General features: G+C 42.9%; 1 protein-coding gene across 3 annotated transcripts in view; it reads left to right on the forward strand.

The window, feature by feature from the left end:
* FAM171A2 (family with sequence similarity 171 member A2) overlaps positions 1–23,777 on the forward strand; it is a 241,041-nt gene that overhangs the window by 35,816 nt on the left and 181,448 nt on the right. The window contains exon 1 of one of the 3 annotated variants that reach the window (XM_078645169.1): positions 857–980. The exons of the other annotated variants lie outside the window; for them this stretch is intronic. Within the exon in view, the coding sequence (XP_078501295.1) occupies positions 971–980 (10 nt within the window). The 5' untranslated portion in view covers positions 857–970. Of the gene's footprint in view, positions 1–856; positions 981–23,777 lie in introns of those variants that run through there. 3 annotated transcript variants of the gene reach the window in all.

A 23,777-nucleotide genomic window follows, 5' to 3' on the forward strand; every position in this document is an offset into this window, starting at 1 on the left:
CCAGCCTGCGTTATGCAAGAGCCTGGCTCTCAGTACACACCCTGCACGGGTACAGTGGCCTCAGAGGCCCTCCTGTCTGTGCTATGCAGGAGCCTGGGTCTCACTGCACGCACTCTACGGGTACAGTGGCCTCAGAGGCTCTCCCAGTCTGTGCTATGCAGGAGAGCCTGGGGCTCAATGCATATACTATGCATGCAGGGGCCTTAGAGACCCTCCTGTCTGTGCTATGCAGGGGCCTGGGTCTCAATGCACGCACTAGACGAGCACAGCGCGCTCAGAGGCCCCCAGCCTCTGTTATGCAGGGGCCTGGGTCTCAATGCACGCACTAGACGAGCACAGCGGGCTCAGAGGCCCCCAGCCTCTGTTATTCAGGGGCTTGGGTCTCAATGCACGCACTATACGAGCACAGTGGGCTCAGAGGCCCCCAGCCTATGTTATGCACGAGCCTGGGTCTCAATGCACGCACTCTCACTGTCCGTATTACTTGACATGTGGCGGCACCTTGGCTGGCCACTGTCCATGCCTTAAAACGGCTCTGCCTTTTCCAGCCTGGGTTTTTTCTCCCCTGGCATATATTTGCTACTCACGGGCTGTGTTATCCTCTTCCGGTCTGCCTCTCCCCACCTCAACCCCACCCCAGCCCTCCGCCCCGCCCTCCTTCCCAGCCCATGCTGTCCTCTTCCAGCCCACCATCGCCCCTTCCAGGCCGTGTTTCGAAGCTGTGGCCGCCTCTCTCCCGGTGAACGCATGTGGATGTCCCGGTGTGACTAGAGCGCCATGAGCACATCCCCTCTCTGGCCCATGACGTAAGCTGGATTCCTTGGACCACAGTCTGCTCGTGCTGCTGTCTCCATGTGGCTGTTGCTTAGCGACATGGCAGATTTCGCTTCTCAGCAGACAAGAGCAATGGACGTTTGCAGCACCACAGGCAACTTGCAGGGAGGCTCGCGCACTTCAAGGGGTCTCTTTGATGGTTCAAGGTAGGTTTTTATCTTGAACATCCTGTGTATCTGCTCCCCTAGCATTACATTGCTTTACTAACCTCTCCACACCGCTTCCAATTCATCATTTTCTTCCTTCCCCAACCTGCATCACGTCCCGCAGTGACCCCAGTCCCCCAGTACGTGTCTCCATCCCCACACTCTGTACCCACCTCTCCTGATCTTCCCACAATGCACTGCCTCTTCTGACCACCCCCACTATGCAACACATCTTCCAATTACCAGTTTCCTACCACCCTCTCTAAGATAAACCTCTCCCATTCACTCCCCACGCCAGTCTCCACCACCTCTCCCACTCAGCCCTCCCACCCATTGCCACCTATCCTGATGCCTGCCCCTCTCTGCTGAGTCCCCCACCTCCCCTCCCTTTTTTAATCACCTCCTACCCAGGCCCACCTCTTCTGATCTCACCTGCATTGTTCAATGCTTTCCTATCATGCCCACCCAGTACCCCTTTTCTCTTCGCCCACGCACCACCCAAGCCTGCACCATCTCACAATCATGCCCACCCTGCAGTGTAGCTCCTATCTTCCCCCGTCCACAGCGCTTTTCTGGCTGAAGAGACCAACCTCTCGGAGGGCAGATAAGTATGTCAAAGTATGGATGAAGCGCGGTTGTTTTTTTTGTGGTAGGTAATTACCACTGGCTTTTAATGATATCACTCTGTGCAACTGTAGTGCTATAGTGCCAGTTAACTGCATCACACTCGTAGTACGAGGAGATGTACATTAGTGTCCCTCCTAGTTTGAACAAGCATTGGCTAAGCCAATAGGCCTGGTGTTCGCTGAGTAATATGTGTCAGGCTGGGCATAGGGTTTGGGGTTATCTGGCTGCACAGATGCATATGATGCCTATACACAGATATACTTAATTTGATTAAATTGGATTATAATAAGGGCTTCCAGTTTTATGGTATTTACTTTTTTTTCACATTTCCATCTGCATTTATCCATATTTATTATTTGGCCATCTTTTTGGTATTTATCCATATTTCTTTTGTGTTTTGAGAATAAAGAAGTCATAAAATGGTATATTTCCACATTTATTTAACTGAAAAACTTGCAACCATACTTTGCTGGCGTCGCATTTTAGCAGATGTAGCAGCTAAATAGAGTGAAACATTTCACCCACTGGTAAATGTTAGCATCATAATATAAATATATATTAACATATGCAAATATTTTGGAAAATTTCAACCTGTTTTTTAACTTCCCATGCGGTCTATGTGCTCAACTGTTGTCCTGGAAATCACGAAAGACAGCATGGAGAGTCACCCACAAGAAACACAATTTTCTGTATTTTTCCGATTTATTTATCTGTAAAAATCAGTAAAAAAAAAAAAGGAAAACTGGGAGCCTTATTTATAATATACAGATTTATCCAGATGGGGACCAGAATGTGGTAAAATATAAAACTTCACACATATAAATAAAGAGAAATGAAATATATAATGCCAGCATGAAAGGAATAGAAAAGTGAGCTGTGCAAATGACTGCATCATTGCACGTTCTAAGCTTTTTAGAAAATGGTAGTAGAAATGGATTAAAACGTAAAGTATGAAGCACATCATTCTAGTAACATGATGCTGCACATGAGAAGTATTGATTTAATGTCTTAGCCTGGCTAGTGCCTCAAATATCCTCCCAAGCTACTGACTTCCCTGTGGTATGAAGGGTGTCCTGCCCTCCCTAACCTCCCTCACCACAAGAACTTTGTAAGCGAGGTGCCTGAATTTTTTTTTTTTTTCACATTAAAAATAGACTTGTGATACAATGAATCTCAGTATTAACAATTGTGAACCTCATAACGTAGCCAGGGAAAAGATCATAACAAATCAAAATAATTTCACCAGTCATCATCAGACTTTTTATTGGTACCATATTCTGGGTCCAATTCTTGTCTCCATACGAATTCATTCTACCCACTTCAAATGTATTTATTTATAGGGTTTATGGAGTGCTCTGTCACCAATTGGTATCCTGGCACTAAATCATACTTAGCTCCCATCTTCATCAAAGTCTAATAGTCCCGATGATGATCCAATAGTCCTGAAGTGTCGAAACGCTGCCAACGACTAGACCAATTGGAACTCTCTGGGATTACTCCGTCCATTGTCCTTTAATTTAAAAATACAGTGCTGATGACCGATGAACCACTATTGTTCCATGCCTCTTTTAGCTTACACACTACTTCATTTCTTTTACCCTTTCACTGTGTGATCACTTGAGCACTGAGCACTCTTTGGAGTAGTAAATTAATTGTATTAGCATTTGTTTGACTGTTTTGTTTCTTCCTTATCGTTATCTTTATATATCGTGATCATTTATTGATGTTTAAAGTAATTTCTTCTCCACATGGAGCACCTGTTCCATATACATGTCGATAACTATGTGTCCAGTGAGATCCCGAAAGAACATTAACAAGCCCTTCCAGCCTGCTAATGATCTTGCGTACTGCATCAGCATTAGTCTTCCTTGGTCTCCACTTCAGTCTTTGCTCTCACATTTTCATGAAGGTCTGTGTTCATCCGTCAATATCACCGTATCCATAGAGATCTCCTGGCACAGGATGACAGTCCAGAGCTGAGCATCCCCGGACCATCAGAAACATGAGTCATAGATCTATGTCACGAGCACTGACCTGATGTATGACTAACCCTGAAGGTAGACGTGCTTTTCGAGGGAGCATGAGTGCAATTCCAGCAGTTAGGAAAGTAAGATGGATTCCAGCGAAGGTGGTACACAGAAGTTTCAGGATACGTCCATTGATGTCTTTCGCTCCCTGGCATAAGGCAGAGCTAGTGCTTAATTTATAAAAGAATAAGTGCCGGGGCTCTCATAGGGAGTCCACTGCAGCTTGCACCACATATTTTCCCTGCCAGCTGCCAATAACTGTACAAACACAGCTACTAACCATCACACTCTTGCAAGTGTGACAATTCATACTTTTCCAGCCCCCCAAAGCTATCATATTGGCTTGGGAGACAGGTATTGGTCACTGTCAATGTAAATTGAACTGATAAACAGCTGTTGTTGTGCTCATACCTAAATTAGCAAGGCAATGTCACCATGTGGCAGACTGTCATATTAGGTGCCAGTGCTGAGCAACGGAAACCACCGGCTCAAATTAAGCACTGGGCAGAGTGTCCCACAATGTAATACTTAGGATATGCTGAGAGATCAGTCAGCATCTCAGAATATTATGGTATCATGTGATCAAGGCACTTTGGTGCTGAAACGCGCAATGGCCGACTGAGCGCAACCTAATAAAGGATTCTGTGCACTAAACAGTGGTCCGTGCTCCTGTTTTTGTGAAACTACAAATGCCGTCTGGCAGAGGAGTTTTTTTATATATTATTTGCAATAAAAGAGTTTGACACTTACTGGCTGGAGGAGTGCGTCTCTGATGCAGGGGCATTTTGGAGTGGATATATATATATATATTTGCCTCTTGTCCAGTGAGCAAGACTGCTTGGCAGTCGAAACGCGTTTGGCGGCGGCGGAATAAAGAACTTCTAAAAATCCCACAAGTATCGTTTTCCTTGAACCTGATTATTAGGACTTAGCCCAAGAAGTCCTTTGCAACGATACAACTTTCGGTTTGGAGCGGGCAGGAGATACTTGAGCAATACCTTTGATATATATATATATATATATATATATATATATATATATTTTTTTTTTTTTATTTATTTATTTATTTTTTTTTACAAATTGCACAGCACTCAGAAGTGGAAGTCTTGAAGTTTGTTTATTTAAACAACCGAACCCAACCAACGCGTTTCAGCCTCCTCGGCTTTGCTCACGGTTAGTGAGTTTTCTATTTCCACACAATATAAGCCTAGTCAGCCATTATGGGGCATTCTGGGCAATGTAGTGCTTGAGTTTTTGATGATCAAAATTAAATAACGGAAAAAGAAAAATAACAGTTTACATTTTCCGACCATTTCATGGAGGTTATTTATACTTGTACATTTTTAATCCTGCATCATTTTCAATTTTGTATTTTTTAGAGTTTATATTTCGCATAACTGGCCTTAGACTGGTCGATGCTATGGCTAATTAATACAATTGCATGAGTATAGTACTCATAATTCTACTGGTCCCCAAGATTCTGTGTTCCTATATGTTATGTTAGGGCTAAGTGCCTTGTTATTTTAACATTATTCAAATATGCATCATATTAGACTAAGTACATTTAATTGCATTTTTTCTCTTTGTATACTTCGTATAGTACTAAAGATTCATCATTTATCATCTTATGCAGGACTGTAATTAATTTTCCGCCACACAGTTCAACAATGTTTTCAGATTCCCTCAACATCAGCAATTATATCTCTATTCTTCTAAATGTATGTACAGTTCTTTGTCAGAGTTCATCCCTCTCGGGGTCTTCGTTTTAAGTCTAATAATCAACTTGGATTCCATCTGGCGTAATATTTTGATTCTATTCCCGCCTCGTTCATTTAGAATGACTGTTCTTATGCCGTAGTAGGACATCGCTCTCCAATCTCCTTGTTGACATTGTATCAAGTGTTTGGCGGTTGCATATGTCAAATCTTTATTCTTTACCGCTCTGATATGTTCCAAGATTCGTTTCCGGAGAGCGCAGGTTGTACTTCCAATATATTTGCTCCCACAATTGCATTCGATGATATATATCACAAACTGTGTGGTACAAGTGATTCTTTCGTTAATTTCAATTGTGTTGCCATTTGGTTCAATGATTGTTCTTTCCTATTTTACACGCCTTACAAGATTGGCATTTATAGAATCCATTTTGTTGAGTTGTTAACCAATTGTTGTCTGTCTTTACTGAGAAGTGACTTTTTACTACCATGTCTTGGATTGATTTTGTTTTGCGATAGGTTATGGTAGGTTTGGATCCCACCAATTTTCCTATATCCGGATCTTTTTCAATCAAATGCCAGTACTTTTTCAGTTTGCCCATGATTTTACCACTCTCTTTACTGTATGTTGTAATGAAGCGTGGTTTTTGCTCTTCAGTTTGCATCTTTATTTTTGGTATCAGGATTTCTTCTCTAGTTTTTGATCTACATCAAGTGCATTTCTTCTAAAAAATCAACCCGGGGGATGTTGCCTGCTCCATTTGTTGTTTCACAAGAACGAAAAAAACGCTAATTCAAAAGAGACGAATTGGATTATAAAAATGGTCGAATTCTTACATTTGCGAAGCGTTTTGACACATTAAAAAAAAATAATAATAATAATTATCCAATGCAGAAGCCAAGTTCAAACAGTACAAGTGCTAGCAACTCGGAAATAAGTGAACCTGAAACAACAAATGGAGCAAGCAACATCCCCCGGGTTGATTTTTTAGAAGAAATGCACTTGATGTATGTGGATCAAACAATGTCACGAGGGAGAGGACGTGGCAAAAAGACAGAAAGAGGCCGAGGAAGAGGGGAAAAATCATCCCTAGCACCAGAAAAATCAGACGATCAAAACGTAAAAAGACAATATCCACTACGCAATCGCAAGTAGACAAAAATTTGATTATCAATTTATCGAAATACATGCCAACTGTGGATGAAGAAAGTGCACTGAATAAGGGATTATCCTTCTGTCCAGAAAGCCATTTCAATTACACAGAAGTACGTATAGATCTGTACAAATACATCAGAAAACTAAAACTGGCTAAAATCCATGCAAATAAAAAAGCGGTATCACAGGAACCAATGATACAAATGGAAACAACACAAATTGACCCAACAATCAGTATTGATCAATTACAAGATTTAAAAACAATGTTTGACCTATTATATGATCTGGAAGGTGATGAAATGACAGAAGAGGATGTACTGGAACATCTAGAAATTGACACCAATCAAAGAACCAAGAGTGGCCTGAAAAGGAAATCCAAATATTGCCCAGTATTGCCTCCGGGAAACAGAATAGACCAATTCAGTGAAGCAATGATAGATGAATTGGGAAAAATGACTAATACCAGAAATGAAAATCAGGAAAACCTGAACAAAAAAGAGCGGGAGGCTATCAAACATCTAATGGAAAATCAAATGCTAACAATTAAACCCGCGGATAAGGGGGGCAACATTGTCCTACTAAACACAGAAGATTATCTCCAAGAGGCATACAGGCAACTGGACAACAGAGATAATTACCAAAGACTACAGCACAACCCAATAAATAAAATGACCATAGAGCTAAATCAAAATCTGACCAAGTGGCATAATGATAACTTACTTGATGATGACGAACTATTTCTAATAAAAGACTTTCCAGTAATTCCCACCATCTATTTCTTACCGAAAGTACACAAGACCCTTCACCAACCACCTGGAAGGCCAATTGTATCATCTTGTGATTCTCTGTATGAAAATTTGTCTAAATATGTAGATCAATATCTGGCACCAATTGCACGGAGTATGAGTTCATACATTCAAGACACCGGGGACTTCTTAAGGATACTAAATGGAGTGACATGGAATGACCAATTACTGATGATAACAATTCAATTGACGTGGTATCACTGTATACGTCTATTCAACACGAGATAGGATTACGAGCATGCAAATATTTTCTGGAACAAAGGAAGATCACTGAGAGGAAACACACACAAATGCTGTTAATCATGATTGAAATTTGCCTAAAGAACAATATCTTCTACTTTAACAAAGCATTATTTCAACAAAACTGTGGAACAGCCATGGGAATATCTTTCTCACCAAACTACGCTAATATAACAATGGGATGGTGGGAAAAACTAATAGCATGGGACACAGAATATCAGGAGTATCTAGACAAAACAATACTTTGGGTCCGTTATATTGACGACCTGTTCTTAATCTGGAATGGTACGGAAGATGAATTTAAGAGCTACTTTCAGAAATTGAATAATAACCAGATTGGTCTATCATTCACATACAATTCAAGCAGAACGCAGATACCTTTCCTGGACACATTGATATACATTGAAAACGACACGATTCAATCCACACTCTATCGAAAAGAAACTTCCACTAACAGTATATTGCATGGAACAAGTTTCCACCCAAAGCCATTGATGGCCAGCATACCTTTCGGAGAATTCGTGAGGATGAAACGTAACTGTTCAAATGCAAAGGAAGCTGAAAACAAGATAGAAGAGTCCATAGAAAGATTGAAGGCTAGAGGATATAGAAATCACACCTTACAAAAATGTAAAAGAAGAATAGATCAAAAAACTAGAGAAGAAATCCTGATACCAAAAATAAAGATGCAAACTGAAGAGCAAAAACCACGCTTCATTACAACATACAGTAAAGAGAGTGGTAAAATCATGGGCAAACTGAAAAAGTACTGGCATTTGATTGAAAAAGATCCGGATATAGGAAAATTGGTGGGATCCACACCTACCATAACCTATCGCAAAACAAAATCAATCCAAGACATGGTAGTAAAAAGTCACTTATCAGTAAAGACAGACAACAATTGGTTAACAACTCAACAAAATGGATTCTATAAATGCCAAATCTTGTAAGGCGTGTAACATAGGAAAGAACAAAAGGTCTATCATTGAACCAAATGGCAACACAATTGAAATTAACGAAAGAATCACTTGTACCACACAGTTTGTGATATATATCATCGAATGCAATTGTGGGAGCAAATATATTGGAAGTACAACCTGCGCTCTCCGGAAACGAATCTTGGAACATATCAGAGCGGTAAAGAATAAAGATTTGACATATGCAACCGCCAAACACATGATACAATGTCAACAAGGAGATTGGAGAGCGATGTCCTACTACGGCATAAGAACAGTCATTCTAAATGAACGAGGCGGGAATAGAATCAAAATATTACGCCAGATGGAATCCAAGTTGATTATTAGACTTAAAACGAAGACCCCGAGAGGGATGAACTCTGATGAAGAACTGTACATACATTTAGAAGAATAGAGATATAATTGCTGATGTTGAGGGAATCTGAAAACATTGTTGAACTGTGTGGCGGAAAATTAATTACAGTCCTGCATAAGATGATAAATGATGAATCTTTAGTACTATACGAAGTATACAAAGAGAAAAAATGCAATTAAATGTACTTAGTCTAATATGATGCATATTTGAATAATGTTAAAATAACAAGGCACTTAGCCCTAACATAACATATAGGAACACAGAATCTTGGGGACCAGTAGAATTATGAGTACTATACTCATGCAATTGTATTAATTAGCCATAGCATCGACCAGTCTAAGGCCAGTTATGCGAAATATAAACTCTAAAAAATACAAAATTGAAAATGATGCAGGATTAAAAATGTACAAGTATAAATAACCTCCATGAAATGGTCGGAAAATGTAAACTGTTATTTTTCTTTTTCCGTTATTTAATTTTGATTATCAAAAACTCAAGCACTACATTGCCCAGAATGCCCCATAATGGCTGACTAGGCTTATATTGTGTGGAAATAGAAAACTCACTAACCGTGAGCAAAGCCGAGGAGGCTGAAACGCGTTGGTTGGGTTCGGTTGTTTAAATAAACAAACTTCAAGACTTCCACTTCTGAATGCTGTGCAATTTGTGTAAAATTGAATTTTGGGGCTAGGATCCGGCTCCCTCGCCAAGCACCGACTGCGAGAGCGCGCTGTGTATAGGATCACTTTGTGGACAATATATATATGTATATATATATATATATATATATATATATATATATATATATATATATATATATATATAAAAACTCCTCTGCCAGACGGCATATATATATATATATGTTGGGCATGATCCTTTAAGTGCATTTTGTAGTACATAAAGTAGTACTACTTGCCTAAAAATGCAATTCACAAACTCACGAGTGTCAGTCAACACCTCCACCTCTCCTAACTTTTCAATGTGGAGATCCTCGAACATGTAAGTTTACTGCTTAGTAGTAAACGTGGAAGTGAATGAAAAAAAGAGCATACATACTACAAAATAGGAGGGGTTTATCGTAGAATAAGGAGGGGTTTAGGGAAGGACAGTCACTCACCCACAAAAAAGTAAAGCCATTGCTATTCACAAACGGAATATCTAAAGTTAGTGCAGCTAAAAAGGACCAAAAACAGTAGTAAATATACTCCGGCTCAGAGCTGGAGTAAGTTGAGCTCGACACAAGGCACACCACTGGTACTTCAACTGTCTTCCATAGAAAATAATAGAGGTAGATACATAAAAAAAATCCATAGGAAGTAAAGTTATAATAATTATTTAAACTAGTTAAAAATATAACTAAATGTAACTTAATGTTAAAAAAATATCTAAAACTAAAATATAATAATTTTATTCTTAAATATTTTAATAACCTTTCTTAATATAAAAATTAATGTAATATTACGTTTTAGTAAAACATAATTGCTTAGCTTTTTAATATCTCCATCACTTTTAATAATTTTTAATACATAGTAAAAAAACATTTTGGTTACTTTAGGTGAAATTTTGTTTTCATTTAAATTTCAGATTTTGTTTTTAATACATTCAATATATATTTTAATTCAAAATTACTTTACTACTGCTGTAGCTTTTTTATTTTGTTCTACATTTCAAATAAATATATAACCATGATTGATATTCACAGTTACTGTAAAAATGTTTGCTATAGTATTTTAAAGTTGAATAAACCCTTTTTAATTTTCCCTATGTTGCACTATAGGGAGATAAGGTGAAATTGTGATATACACACAAGTAGTAAAGTAACTCAATAGTGTAAGAGTAGACTTACACGTTTAACTTACTAACACGTGTCAGTTACCTTTGTGAATCAGCCCCACTGGTATGTTGGCTGCTGAGGAATCAGTCATCATCACGCAATATTGTTTGACGGTCATTACCCAGGACCCATAGTATAATCTTTTCTCTCCATTTGCAGGTAAAAAAAATCAGTCTCTGAACAGCTGGTTCTGCTGCACATCAGGTACCCTACAGTGTCCCCCAACATTTTTCTGTCCTGTTTCTTATTCACCATTTAAGCACACCCCCGACATAGCTCTCTGGCCTGTGCCCACCAAGGCAGATGGCATGCAAATGCACTTCCAGCCTGTTAACAACCCAGACAACACTACCGACAGCACCTTGTGCTTGGACCATATTTTCCATTTTACAACTGAAGTGTCGCTGCATGAACTGAACCAAGGCTGAGGTCATTGTAATGGGAGAATTTATTCCCATCCCAGTACCTTTCAGCTGCACCTAAGGTCCAGGTGCCCACTGTGTCAACCACTTCAAAAGTTAGGACCCTGGGAAGGGGATATTCTTCGACTCAGAACTGGTCTTCGCACCACAAGTCACTTCTGTAGTGAAGTGGATCAAGCAATCGCCTGTTCATACTCTGTAAACTCCTCCCACCTCAATCAATCCACACGCATCATCCAATGACATTGAATAGCGCACTTTTATGCCCCACCTGGATAACTGTAATCTCAACAACACAGGCCTCGTGCAAACGCACTTTGCCAGGTTATGAAAGCTACAAAAGCAGGCAGGCAGAATGTTCTTAAACTGGGTAAATAGTGCCACATCAGACCTGCTCTGAAAGCTCCCCACTGGCTACCATTCAAAGCTAGGATGAGTGCCTAGCCAGGGTACTCAAAGCTTTCAGGGAGAAAAGACCCAAAACCTACCGACATTAGATCCCTGCTTGCACCCAAGCTCGAACCACCTATCCAGCTGTTAACTTGATCCAGTGGGGCACAGAGTGAAGCATGCTGGGAGGTCCCGGAGGTGCAATGTCCAAGACTGGAATACCTGCAAACTCTATTTGGGATCTGAACCCAATCACATGCTTTTCAGGGAACCCCTCAAAAGTAAAATATTCAGCCTCACTAACGGGCTTACTGTGCCACAAGAGGCCATGATCGCCGAACATCACCGATGGACACTCGCCGCACCTAACTGGATGCATTCTCCCATTCATCCTTTGTCTTCTGATTGAGCATGTTCTGTTCTGAAGTAACCAAAAGGATACACGCATCACAACACAAGACTCAAAAATAAACAAGTAAATAAATATATTTGAAGCTCAGCCATCACATCTGACAATGTTTTCACCAATTCACCTGTGTGATGTTTTTGTTTTGTTGCGTAGTGCAGTGATGGACACACGTTTCACACTCCAGCCACTACAAAGGTGGACATCTTCTGTAGTGCAATGATGGACTTGTTCTGTAGTGCAGTGCTGGGCATGTTCTGTAGTGCAGTGCAGTGATGGACATCTTCTGTAGTGCATTGATGGGCATGTTCTGTAGTGCAGTGAAGGACATGTTCTGTCCTGCGGTGATGGGCATGTTCTGTAGTGCAGTGATGGACTTGTTCTGCAGTGCAGTGCTGGGCATGTTCTGTAGTGCAGTGCAGTGATGGACATCTTGTGTAGTGCAGTGATGGGCATGTTCTGTAGTGCAGTGAAGGACATGTTCTCTCCTGCGGTGATGGGCATGTTCTGTAGTGCAGTGCAGGGATGGGCATCTTCTGTAGTGCAGTGATGGACTTGTTCTGTAGTGCAGTGCTGGGTATGTTCTGTAGTGCAGTGCAGTGATGGACATCTTCTGTAGTGCATTGATGGGCATGTTCTGTAGTGCAGTGAAGGACATGTTCTGTCCTGCGGTGATGGGCATGTTCTGTAGTGCAGTGATGGACTTGTTCTGTAGTGCAGTGCTGGGCATGTTCTGTAGTGCAGTGCAGTGATGGTCATCTTGTGTAGTGCAGTGATGGGCATGATCTGTAGTGCAGTGAAGGACATGTTCTCTCCTGCGGTGATGGGCATGTTCTGTAGTGCAGTGCAGGGATGGGCATCTTCTGTAGTGCAGTGATGGACTTGTTCTGTAGTGCAGTGCTGGGCATGTTCTGTAGTGCAGTGCAGTGATGGACATCTTCTGTAGTGCATTGATGGGCATGTTCTGTAGTGCAGTGAAGGACATGTTCTGTAGTGCAGTGAAGGACATGTTCTGTCCTGCGGTGATGGGCATGTTCTGTAGTGCAGTGATGGACTTGTTCTGTAGTGCAGTGCAGTGATGGACATCTTGTGTAGTGCAGTGATGGGCATGTTCTGTAGTGCAGTGAAGGACATGTTCTCTCCTGCGGTGATGGGCATGTTCTGTAGTGCAGTGCAGGGATGGGCATCTTCTGTAGTGCAGTGATGGACTTGTTCTGTAGTGCAGTGCTGGGCATGTTCTGTAGTGCAGTGCAGTGATGGACATCTTCTGTAGTGCATTGATGGGCATGTTCTGTAGTGCAGTGAAGGACATGTTCTGTAGTGCAGTGAAGGACATGTTCTGTAGTGCAGCGCAGTGATGGACATCTTCTGTAGTGCATTGATGGGCATGTTCTGTAGTGCAGTGAAGGACATGTTCTGTCCTGTGGTGATGGGCATGTTCTGTAGTGCAGTGATGGACTTGTTCTGCAGTGCAGTGCTGGGCATGTTCTGTAGTGCAGTGCAGTGATGGACATCTTGTGTAGTGCAGTGATGGGCATGTTCTGTAGTGCAGTGGAGGACATGTTCTCTCCTGCGGTGATGGGCATGTTCTGTAGTGCAGTGCAGGGATGGGCATCTTCTGTAGTGCAGTGATGGACTTGTTCTGTAGTGCAGTGCTGGGCATGTTCTGCAGTGCAGTGATGGACATCTTCTGTAGTGCATTGATGGGCATGTTCTGTAGTGCAGTGAAGGACATGTTCTGTCCTGCGGTGATGGGCATGTTCTGTAGTGCAGTGATGGACTTGTTCTGTAGTGCAGTGCTGGGCATGTTCTGTAGTGCAGTGCAGTGATGGACATCTTCTGTAGTGCATTGATGGGCATGTTCTGTAGTGCAGTGAAGGACATGTTCTGCCCTGCGGTGATGGGCATGTTCTGCAGTGCAGTGATGGGCATGTTCTGTAGGGCAGTGATGGACTTGTTCTGTAGTGCAGTGCTGGGCATGTTCTGTAGTGCAGTGCAGTGATGGACATCTTCTGTAGTGCATTGATGGGCATGTTCTGTAGTGCAGTGAAGGACATGTTCTGTCCTGCGGTGATGGGCATGTTCTGTAGTGCAGTGATGGACTTGTTCTGTAGTGCAGTGCTGGGCATGTTCTGTAGTGCAGTGCAGTGATGGACATCTTCTGTAGTGCATTGATGGGCATGTTCTGTAGTGCAGTGAAGGACATGTTCTGTCCTGCGGTGATGGGCATGTTCTGTAGTGCAGTGGTGGGCACGTTCTGTGGTACAGTTAGATGCGTTTTATAATGTAGTGATGAGTATGCTCTGTAGTAAAACGTAGGCCACGTTCTGTCGTGAACATTTTGGTCAATGCTGCACTAAACGTTGTGAATGTTCAGTGAAGACGCGCGGATATACTTTCCTGTGCAGCGGTTTGCACAGCCCTGAGGACACAGCGTGCCCCTGGCAGTGGTCGGGTTGTCCGCCCTTCACCCCTCTCGTGCGGGTCTGTATTCATCGCATGAACACATGTCCGGCCGCTGCGTTTGTGTGCTGCTCAGTGTGTGCATTGTGTGTGGCAGGAAGATGCCAGGCCGCCCGCACTGACCCCCAGCATCCTTTGTTGTCTCAACTTCCTCTGGCGCTGCCTCGTGCACGGGTCGGGCGGAAACCAGCCGGGAGCCAGGGCCGGGGCTATCGGGACGCGGCTCAATGGACCGGAGAGTCGTGTGGAAACACTATGGTTCCCATGCGTCTTTCATGTGTAAACCATGCGGCCACTTTTACTTTTTCTTTCTGCTTTGTCAGTAGTGTTTTGCTTCAGTTATGGCGTGTTTCTGGTTCAGATTTATGGCGTTACAACTACTAAGGCTTCTTGTTTAACTTTTTTTTACTTTCTGGCTCTGAGCTGTCAGACAAGTACTTTTGACCGAAGATTTGGTGGCTCTCGCCAGAGGGCCTCAGTCTCAATGAAACAAGCCCTTGCTGATGGTGTGTGCTTTGCTTGTACAGCATTGTAAAATTAACAGGAGTGTAACCCATAGACCAATTCAGGACTGGGTAGGTAAGATGCAACAAAGAAACAATGTCCTGAGAGGTAAGAGTTGGTAGACAATTAAAACATGCATGCACATAGCATCACTATAAAAGAAAGAAGGAGAATACTCGTTGGTATGACAAAAGATAGTTACTCATCTTTATATTGTAACATTAGTTCCATGGTCGGACGTATACAGTTGAAAACAGCACTGCATAAATTGAATTGGTGACAACCATATGAAACTTGGTGCATAAACGTGTACAAAGTGCAAGTGGCGACGCCAGTGAAGGTGAACAGCGTTGCTTGTACAGCAGACACTGAGCAGTGAACGCCTTTAGGCGCTTGAAAGGATACTGTGCTGATTAAAGTTGCATATAAAAGAGCTTGCGGGGTGCTCAGTTTTTGAAAATTCTCAGTTTGAGCCTGATTCACAAAGGTAAATTGCCCATGTCGATTTAATCACTTGTAAATTTACTCTTGCACTAAGGTCTAAAACTATACTTTTTTGCTATTCACCATTTACAAGTATAGATTCACACCTAAGTGTAAACTTGCATATCTCCATGCCCTCAGTTCAGGGGATGGAGACGTTTTAGACCGAATTTACAAATGTAAACTAGTAACTTTTCACATGTAGGTAATGAAGTCCACCACTGTCGTGGAGATCTCACTATTGGAAAGTATTAGGAGAAATATTAAAGTTTAATAGTCTTGAAAAACAAAATAAATTATAAATGTAAAACAATTACATATATTTTTTTATAATTTTGTCTATCTTCAAAAACGTCGGTCTTTTCTTCTTTTTGTACCCTTAACCCATGCAATAAGCCACTTTCAATATGATGACTTAAGAGCTTTGTTAGATATGTTTTGATAAAACAATTCTGTGACATTTTTGCAATTTATAAATATCTGATCATGAAATTCTAACCACATTGATGACATATAAACTCAATGTTTCTACCTTAGGTCTTTATTAATCGCTGTAGGTACCTTTATAGTTGTGGCCACTATGGCACTATTTTTGGTTTTCATTAACTGCTTCCTTATGTTGCTTTAGGAATGTTTTTAACACACTTTTTTTTACAAATTATCACGTCAAATAATGCACCTTATATATATATTTTTTTTGTTTTTTGCCTTTAGGCCATACTTGATTATATGTTTCGACTCTGCCAATCAACATTTGGATAAAGAATTGAATTCTGTGGACCCTGCAAATATTCAATGTAGTCCAATTACATAAAGACATTTTCTACTATAGATCAAGTTGGGACACTTGTCATTAGCGGTTTTTCTAGCATGTTAATGTACTATTTTTGACACTTGTCGGACATTTTCCTGTTACATGCTTATTATATTATATATATATTATATACGTTTTGGACTACATCTTTGTTTGAATGATCATGCACTATGCATTTGAATTATAACAAGGTCCGGTTTTCTTATTGCCATTAATGATGTAGAAGCTAACATCTGCTACTCATTCAATATGGCGGCTTACAATAGTCTGTTTTCAATTTTTTGTATCATTTGGGCATGTGTCAATTAGTTTCATCTGTGTGTGACCTATAAATTGGTGTTGCATTTTGGAGCGCGTCATGTGAACAAGCTCCTTCGCGGAGCGAATCGCATCATGGACTGACATTATGTCTTTCACTTTTCTTTGTGTGGAATAAATTTATCCTGCCTTTTTCACTTGAAAGACTTGTGGTCTCTTTTGCTTCCTGAATGGTGTGAGCGCTTGAAGTCATCTAAAGAGGTCCTTACCTGGCTGTTCTCACCATGGAGTGGTGAGCAGGAACATTGTTGTATATATATATATATATATATATATATATATATATATATATATATATATATATATATATATATAATTTTTATTTCTTTTTTAAAAACATTATTTATCATTTTAGCTAAAAAACGGATTAGCATTGTTAACAAGTGGTCGCATGCGATTAACCTCTTTGCTGCGGGGGTAATTCCCCATGGTGCGGGGGGGGGCTGAGTACGGTGCCGCACCATGAGTCACAGTGGAGCTGTGCTCGTCACGACTCTGCCCACTGATTAATTCGTCCGCACAGGCGGGGAATCAATCGCGCGTGCGCGGGAGGTGCAGCTGTTATGACGAGCCCAGCTCGTCATGAACACAGCTCCCCTGTGACTCATGACGAGCTGGGCTCGTCATGAGCACCGAAGGAGTTAACCCCTTCCATTCTGCCGTCGGCCATTGGCCGACAGCAACGCTACCTCGCTGGTGTTGCCATTGGCCGACGCGGCCCCGCCCGTTTTGCGGAAGTGCCGCACTGCCACAAAACGGGTGGCACATGGGAGGGGTTAAACCTCCTCTGGCCCTTCATTTGTGTAGTAACAGTATGAGAAGCTCTCACACCAGGCCACGTATGAATCTCACAATGGTGGGCAATAAAATAAGCTAGAGGCTGTGTATGGATCTCACACATATCTCACACTTATGTGCCCTCTTCGATGTCCAACTTGATGCTTCTGTGATGTATGCACTATGTTTGTGTTCATATTTCGGAGTATATAAGATTGTTCTGCTGTAGTTAAAGACCAGCAGACACCGACTCCCCACTATCACAACTAAAAAACACAAAAGTTAGACGCTGGGTCTAAATGTCTGAAAGAGTGTTGGAATGTCCCTCTCTTAGAACGGTTCCCCGCACCCACCTGTAGGTGGCATGCTTCCTTATCGGGCAAAACTCCTCGCACTACAAACCTTCTTAGTGTGGGCTACAACCCCCTCACTGAGAGGGAGGATCTCAGGGATGTTTTATTTGTGAAAAACAGAGGTATTCTAAAACCTCTAGATGAGTATGGTGTGGGTAGAGGTAAAGAAAAAAGTGTAAGTGAATTAAAGATAACCCTATGGTATGCCTGACAATTTTTAATGGGGCTTCCAGAGGTCAGGGTTTAAAAAGTTAGGCTAAGACAGAGGAAGATTCAATCTGTCAAAGTACTTGCAAGGTCAACTTGTTTCAGCCTATCACTCTCCATAGAGATGTAGCAGCTTTCTTCAGGACCAATATGTGCAAAGTGAACTATCCACTCATACCAAATTAAGTAAGTAGAGTAGAGAATGTATACAACCAGTAGTTGGAGTGGGGACCACTCAGGCGATGTTTGTACTGGTCAGCATGCTCCCCGTACTGTCGGGTGATGATAATGACACCTTTAACGTCGGTACCCAAAGCTCAAGGTGGCATCCAGTTCCTGTGTGGAGGATTGCTCGTGGCATTGGTGTCGTGCCCTGGAAATGTGGCCACGAGTGTGAGCTTATCCTACTGTCCACCAGGGTAAGATTCATACACGGCCAGGAGTGTGAGCTTATCCTACTCCCTTCCAGCGTGAGAGTCATGCACTGTGAGGAGTGTGAGCTTATCATGCTGCCCAGTCAAACAAGTAGAGTGGATCGCAGAGAGTTGGGCTCAGGAAGAGATGGTGTCAGTCTGTGTTATCATCAGACGAGGCTTTTCCGCTCCCCAGCCCTGCCAGCCCGCCCACGCCAGGCTCTCACCCCCAGGAAGGTAGCAGTTCTATTGTTGTACAGGAGCAGGACATCCTGGATCAGATGGGGCTGTTTCTGCTCTTCGAGGAGGGAGGATACCATAGCAAAAGAGAGTTGCCTGCTATTTTGTGTATTTCCCTTCTGAACAGGAAGTAGATTAAGTGGTGGAAGAGAAGGTGTTTTCAAGATATTGTGCCTGGAGTGTCTGTGCTTTCACAGGATGCTTTTGAATGTATACACAGTCTAAATCTGGTGCACAAATTTTGCAGCGGAAACCACATATTTCTTAATTCCCATAAGATTTTTTAAATTTTAGTCGATTGTCGAAATTTTAGTTGATTGTTGAAATTTTAGTCGATTGTTGAAATGTAATGTTATAGATTTTTTTGATCTCTGCCTCAATTTCCAGGCAGAGTGGACTTTCGCATAGGCAGTGTATACGGGGAACCCATCAAGTTAGGTTTGCTTAGGAACATGGCTACCGTTGGTGCAGCAGGTGCAGTGGCACTGGGGCCCCAGAGCCCTGTGGGGGAGGGGCATTGAAATGCTGTATTTTACTACCCTACCAGCAGTCAAAGAGCCCACTTTCCTTGCTTGCACTAGGGCCTATTGTTACGCTACTGCTCAGTGAGTGTGGCAAGCACTTGGGTGCTTTTATTAGGGTACCTAAGTGGACATGGGCATGCCAACCATACTAGAAGAAGCAGAAGCACTTCTTACCCATCGAACACAAGAAGATTCATGTAAAACTTAATGAAGTTGGCAAATTCACCTAACGTAGGAACACCCCTTCAGAATACTGAAAGCGGAAAAACACACACACACTCTCCCTCTCTCAATATTATTTTTTCTCTCTTAGTACTCTTACCAATCTGCCTTCTTCCTTTCTCATGCACCCTGCTTGTCGTATAATGTGTTTAAACATTATGCAAACACAAGGAGATTGAATCCATTATTGTTCTTTAGCTCACTTTGCCACCCCAGTTCAAACACAGCTAAATGCAAATCACAGTGGCAAAGTGAGCAAGGGACCCTCGTCTGGGCATACCCCGCCAACTTAGGGCAAACAAAGCAAACAAAAGATGATGATGGACGGAGCGCTGAAACTTATCAGACACTCACCCCCAGTCACAGATCTGTGTTGAATCCATCATCGTTCGTTAGCTCACTTTGCCAGCCCAGTTCAAACACAGCTATATGCAAATCAGTCTTGACCCTGTGCCTCATGGGAACAGTCCAGCCCGAACTGCCAAGCCATGTCTTCCCTGTACCGGAAACAAGCATCCTGGGACCAGTTTTGGGCTAACAGCCCTCATCAGCCAGGCTAGCTTGAATCCAGTGACAAAGTGAGCAAGGGACCCACGTCTGGGCATACCCTGCCAATGTAGAAAAGAAAGTTCTTTATACAGTATGCACAACTTGGCTAGTAATATGTCACTAACATTGTTCACTAAGTTACTGGCTGCTGCCTAAGCAGGCTAAAGTTTGTATAATTATGCCTTATGCAGATTTCAACAGGCTCTTACCACCAGATAGACCTCCACACAAGGAGTGTACACAATCAGCATCCATCTTCGTAAGTAATTTACTATCATGAGATGACTTTTGGCGAATGGAATAGTATTTTGCAATCAGACCTTTATTCTATTAGGTAAGTTCACAAAAAAACAGAACAACCTGTCTAATTTATATAAATTATGCAGATGGCAATTTGGAACCCACTATCCGTATGACGGCATCCCAAAATGATCCATGTTCCTTAAAGAGACCAGTGCTGCTTTTTAAAATAAAGTTTGGGAAAATATCAGGGTGAGAAGGCAATGGTCCTCTCTCCTTCAGGCTGCTAACATGATCACAAAAGGGAAAGGTTTCCAAAGGGACACCCTACCCCTCTGCGAATCAATTACCATCCCAGCTCAGGTGTCGGAAGCTCAGCAATGGTTTGTGACCACAATTGCAGCCGTAAAATATTGATAAATTCCTTTCCGAATCAGAAATGGCAGTGGGGACACCCCTTTTTTCAACGCTCCAATTTGCATTTTGGAAAGGATCGCAAAAGTTCTTTTACAAGTAGAAAGAATTTTCCAACAAATAAAAGGGATTTTTTTTTTTTACAATGATATGCACTTTTTGGGTAACAAAACCCTGTGGTTTTATCGCATGAGGCCCTTAGTGCTAAAACTGGCTTAAAGCCAATTTGCACCATAAGCACTAACTCTTACGTCTAAAGGTCCCAAATGTTTGAATGTTTCCAAGTTATTTTGACAGACCTGCCCTAGAATGCTACTCCATTACTTACCGGACCATGACACAGCTACTTGAAAAGTTTTTTTGATAAAGATAATTAGAACCTTTGTAAGACTGGGCAAGACTATTTACTCAAGGCAAAACTATATACTCTTCTACACCTATGTACTCACTCTTACTCCCAAAGCGGGAATGTAGCAGGGCCAGTTATAGGATTACCAAAAGTCTTCATGTTTTTGAACACCTCTTTCTGTGCAGCAATTCAGTGCATTCTAGAATTACAAATTCTGTTTCAATTCAATTAAACAAATCTGACAAAAAAAACTGAAAACAATGAATTGAAAAAGCAATGGCCAGTACTGTAAAAGTTGTATACTAGTGACATGATGCAATCTGATATTTAGGGAGAACCTTTAAAAAGATATTACATAGTGCCCCTGAAGCAAGTCACCAGTACAGGATCATTTTAATGCTTCATTCCAATGTCATGTCAGAATGAAGAAAAACGATATTGTTTAAAACAAATAAATCCTATGTGCCTAGCAAAATGTCAGTCATTGTTTTTGTCAGATGACTTTGTAGCTACGTTGGGCAAGTAAGTTTTAAATATGGCTTAAATTATTGTGTGGTTGGTAAAGACATCACCATTCAAATCTAATTCCATTAAAAAGAAGTGACACGGGCAGTGGCTCAAGGATATATCCTCTGTAATCCAATCTTCTAATTTATTCTTCTTAAAAGGCTGCCTCCATGTTTAGTTTTTACAAACCTGTTGACATAGTTGTTAATCTATACCCAGGGGTATTAATTATCCTCTTGTTAAATATTTTATAGTTTTCTTTTAACAAATAGTGTAGCACTGATTTCAGAACCCCTTTTCAACGCAAGTCAATAGGGAGAATACATCTCACCAATTATTAGTTTTAATCTCAGAATGCTTTCCCAGTGTTGGCATGTATGCATAGACCTACAATGAAATGGTTCTTCCATCTTTATGCCTGTGTTGTGATTTTTATGGTACTTATGGTATTAACAAAGATTGTATTTGGGAAGCTTATAGAAACATTTGAAATTTTCTTAGAATAATCATCATGAGAAGTTGAGGTTTGTCAAGGAGTGTGATTATTTCTGGGGGGTGTGGCCAGCCAGCCAACATGGCAGACGCAACTTGTTAGTGCTCCGTCCATCGATCCCCTATTATCATGAATAGTTCTCCTGACAGCGCCATCTGAGTCACCGAAGCCCAGGACTGGACTTCGGACAGCGCACTGCACCGGTGAAGAGCTGTGCCGGGAGATTTACCCTGCTGGAAGAGCAGCGGTGAGAGCGGCGAGCGCGCGGCCCTGCTGTCGGTTGGGCCGTGCGCGGACATTTTGTGAAAGGAGATGGCCACCTGCGGTGGAATGGCCGCCCTGCAGTCCTGACGGAACCCCTGGCAGTAACGGGACCGAGTCGTGGAAGTGCCCCAACGTGACCGGGGCACTGGTGCCCCTCTGCGACATCCTCCGTGAAACACACAAGGACCCAGGTACTGTGAGCAGCAGGGGGCTGGCGGCAGAGAGGCCCGGGACTTCGCAGTTCTAGGGGGAGAAGCTGGGAGTCCCCCCGAGGCCCCCCGCGACACAGAGCAGCAGAGCGGGCAGTACCCCTACACGGAAGCCTGAGGCATGGAGGATGCATAGTGTGGGAGCATAACTGGGAAGCACCTACGGGCAGCAAGGTGAAAGGCGTGATCGGTGGCTGGGAGCTGGGGCCACTGAGGTGAAGAGAAGCGCAAATTATCTGGCAGATGCCGAAGCTAGTCTGCAGTGGGAGTCCCCGAAACACTGTCGCCATTGTGGTGGTGCGACCAGAGGGGAAGCTAAAGAACCCCTCCCCGAGGCCCTGGGCCTAGTAAACTGCTGGGAACTGAGGTGACCAGGTGTCCGCAGAACGAGATGAGGCGACCAGATGCCCTCGGGGGGGGGAAGCTGTGTAGCACCGACCAGAGAGGAGGAGCGGGGGGTGCTCTCTGCCAGCTGCCGGCTACTGGCGAGACCTGAGGCGCGTGCAGACTCTGGAACAGGCCCTGGTTAGAGCAAGGAGGTAAACGACATACTGCTAGACAGGTGAATGATAAAGACACTAGCAGACTGCTGCAGCTCCTCGCTCCCACACCTAAAGAACGCTGCTGCGGAGGTGAGTGCGGACACTAGAGAACTGAAACTGGCTGAGTTGCCCCCTCTCTGTTGCGCGTGTGACATTAGCCGGTGAGCAGACCTGGAGGAGCCGAGCTGTGGACCCCGCAGTATGGTGCCAGTGACAATATATACAAGAAGGGCGGAGTGGCGATAACGCCTCCTAGGAGATCCCCACAAACGAGGGTACTTTAAACTGCAACGTCGTTGCTGATACGCTGTTAATTCTTCTCACAATCCGCGAATTCTCACGGCACAGCAGCTTGTAATGGGCCGGATGTGAGCCAAGACACAACAAGGCTACCTGAGGGCTGCCAGCTTTGACCCACTGCAGGGAGCTGCGGGAGAGATGCAGGAACCGACGTCCATGGCCCTGTCAGCCAAATTGGTCTCCGTCCTCGCGGCAGTGGAGCAGATTGGGACCGCACTGGATCACACCAGGATCTCCCTGGAGGCCAGGATTGACAAAGTCACCTCGGACTTCACTTTGCTCCACGCTGATCATCGCAAGTTAGCCAATAAAGTAACAGCACACAACCAAACTCTGTGGGAGCTCCAACCTGTGACGCACAATCATGCAGCCGCCTTGCAGGATCTCATAGACCGTGTTCATATGCTAGAGGACCGAGCAGAAGATGCGGAAGGACGCTCACGCCGTAACAATGTCCGAGTGGTGGGTCTGCCGGAAGGCGAACAAGGCAAAACCCTGGAACAATCCACAGAGAACTGGCTGCGCAGCCTCCTGCCCAAAGGGACACTGTCAATGAAATTTGTGGTTGAACGAACCCACTGCATACCGACACAGAAGCCACAGCCTGATGCCAGGCCACGACCATTCATTTTCAAATTACTCAACTATGAAGACAGT

The sequence above is a fragment of the Lissotriton helveticus genome, chromosome 5_1, assembly GCF_964261635.1.
Source record: "Lissotriton helveticus chromosome 5_1, aLisHel1.1, whole genome shotgun sequence".
NCBI classification, from domain to species: domain Eukaryota; kingdom Metazoa; phylum Chordata; class Amphibia; order Caudata; family Salamandridae; genus Lissotriton; species Lissotriton helveticus.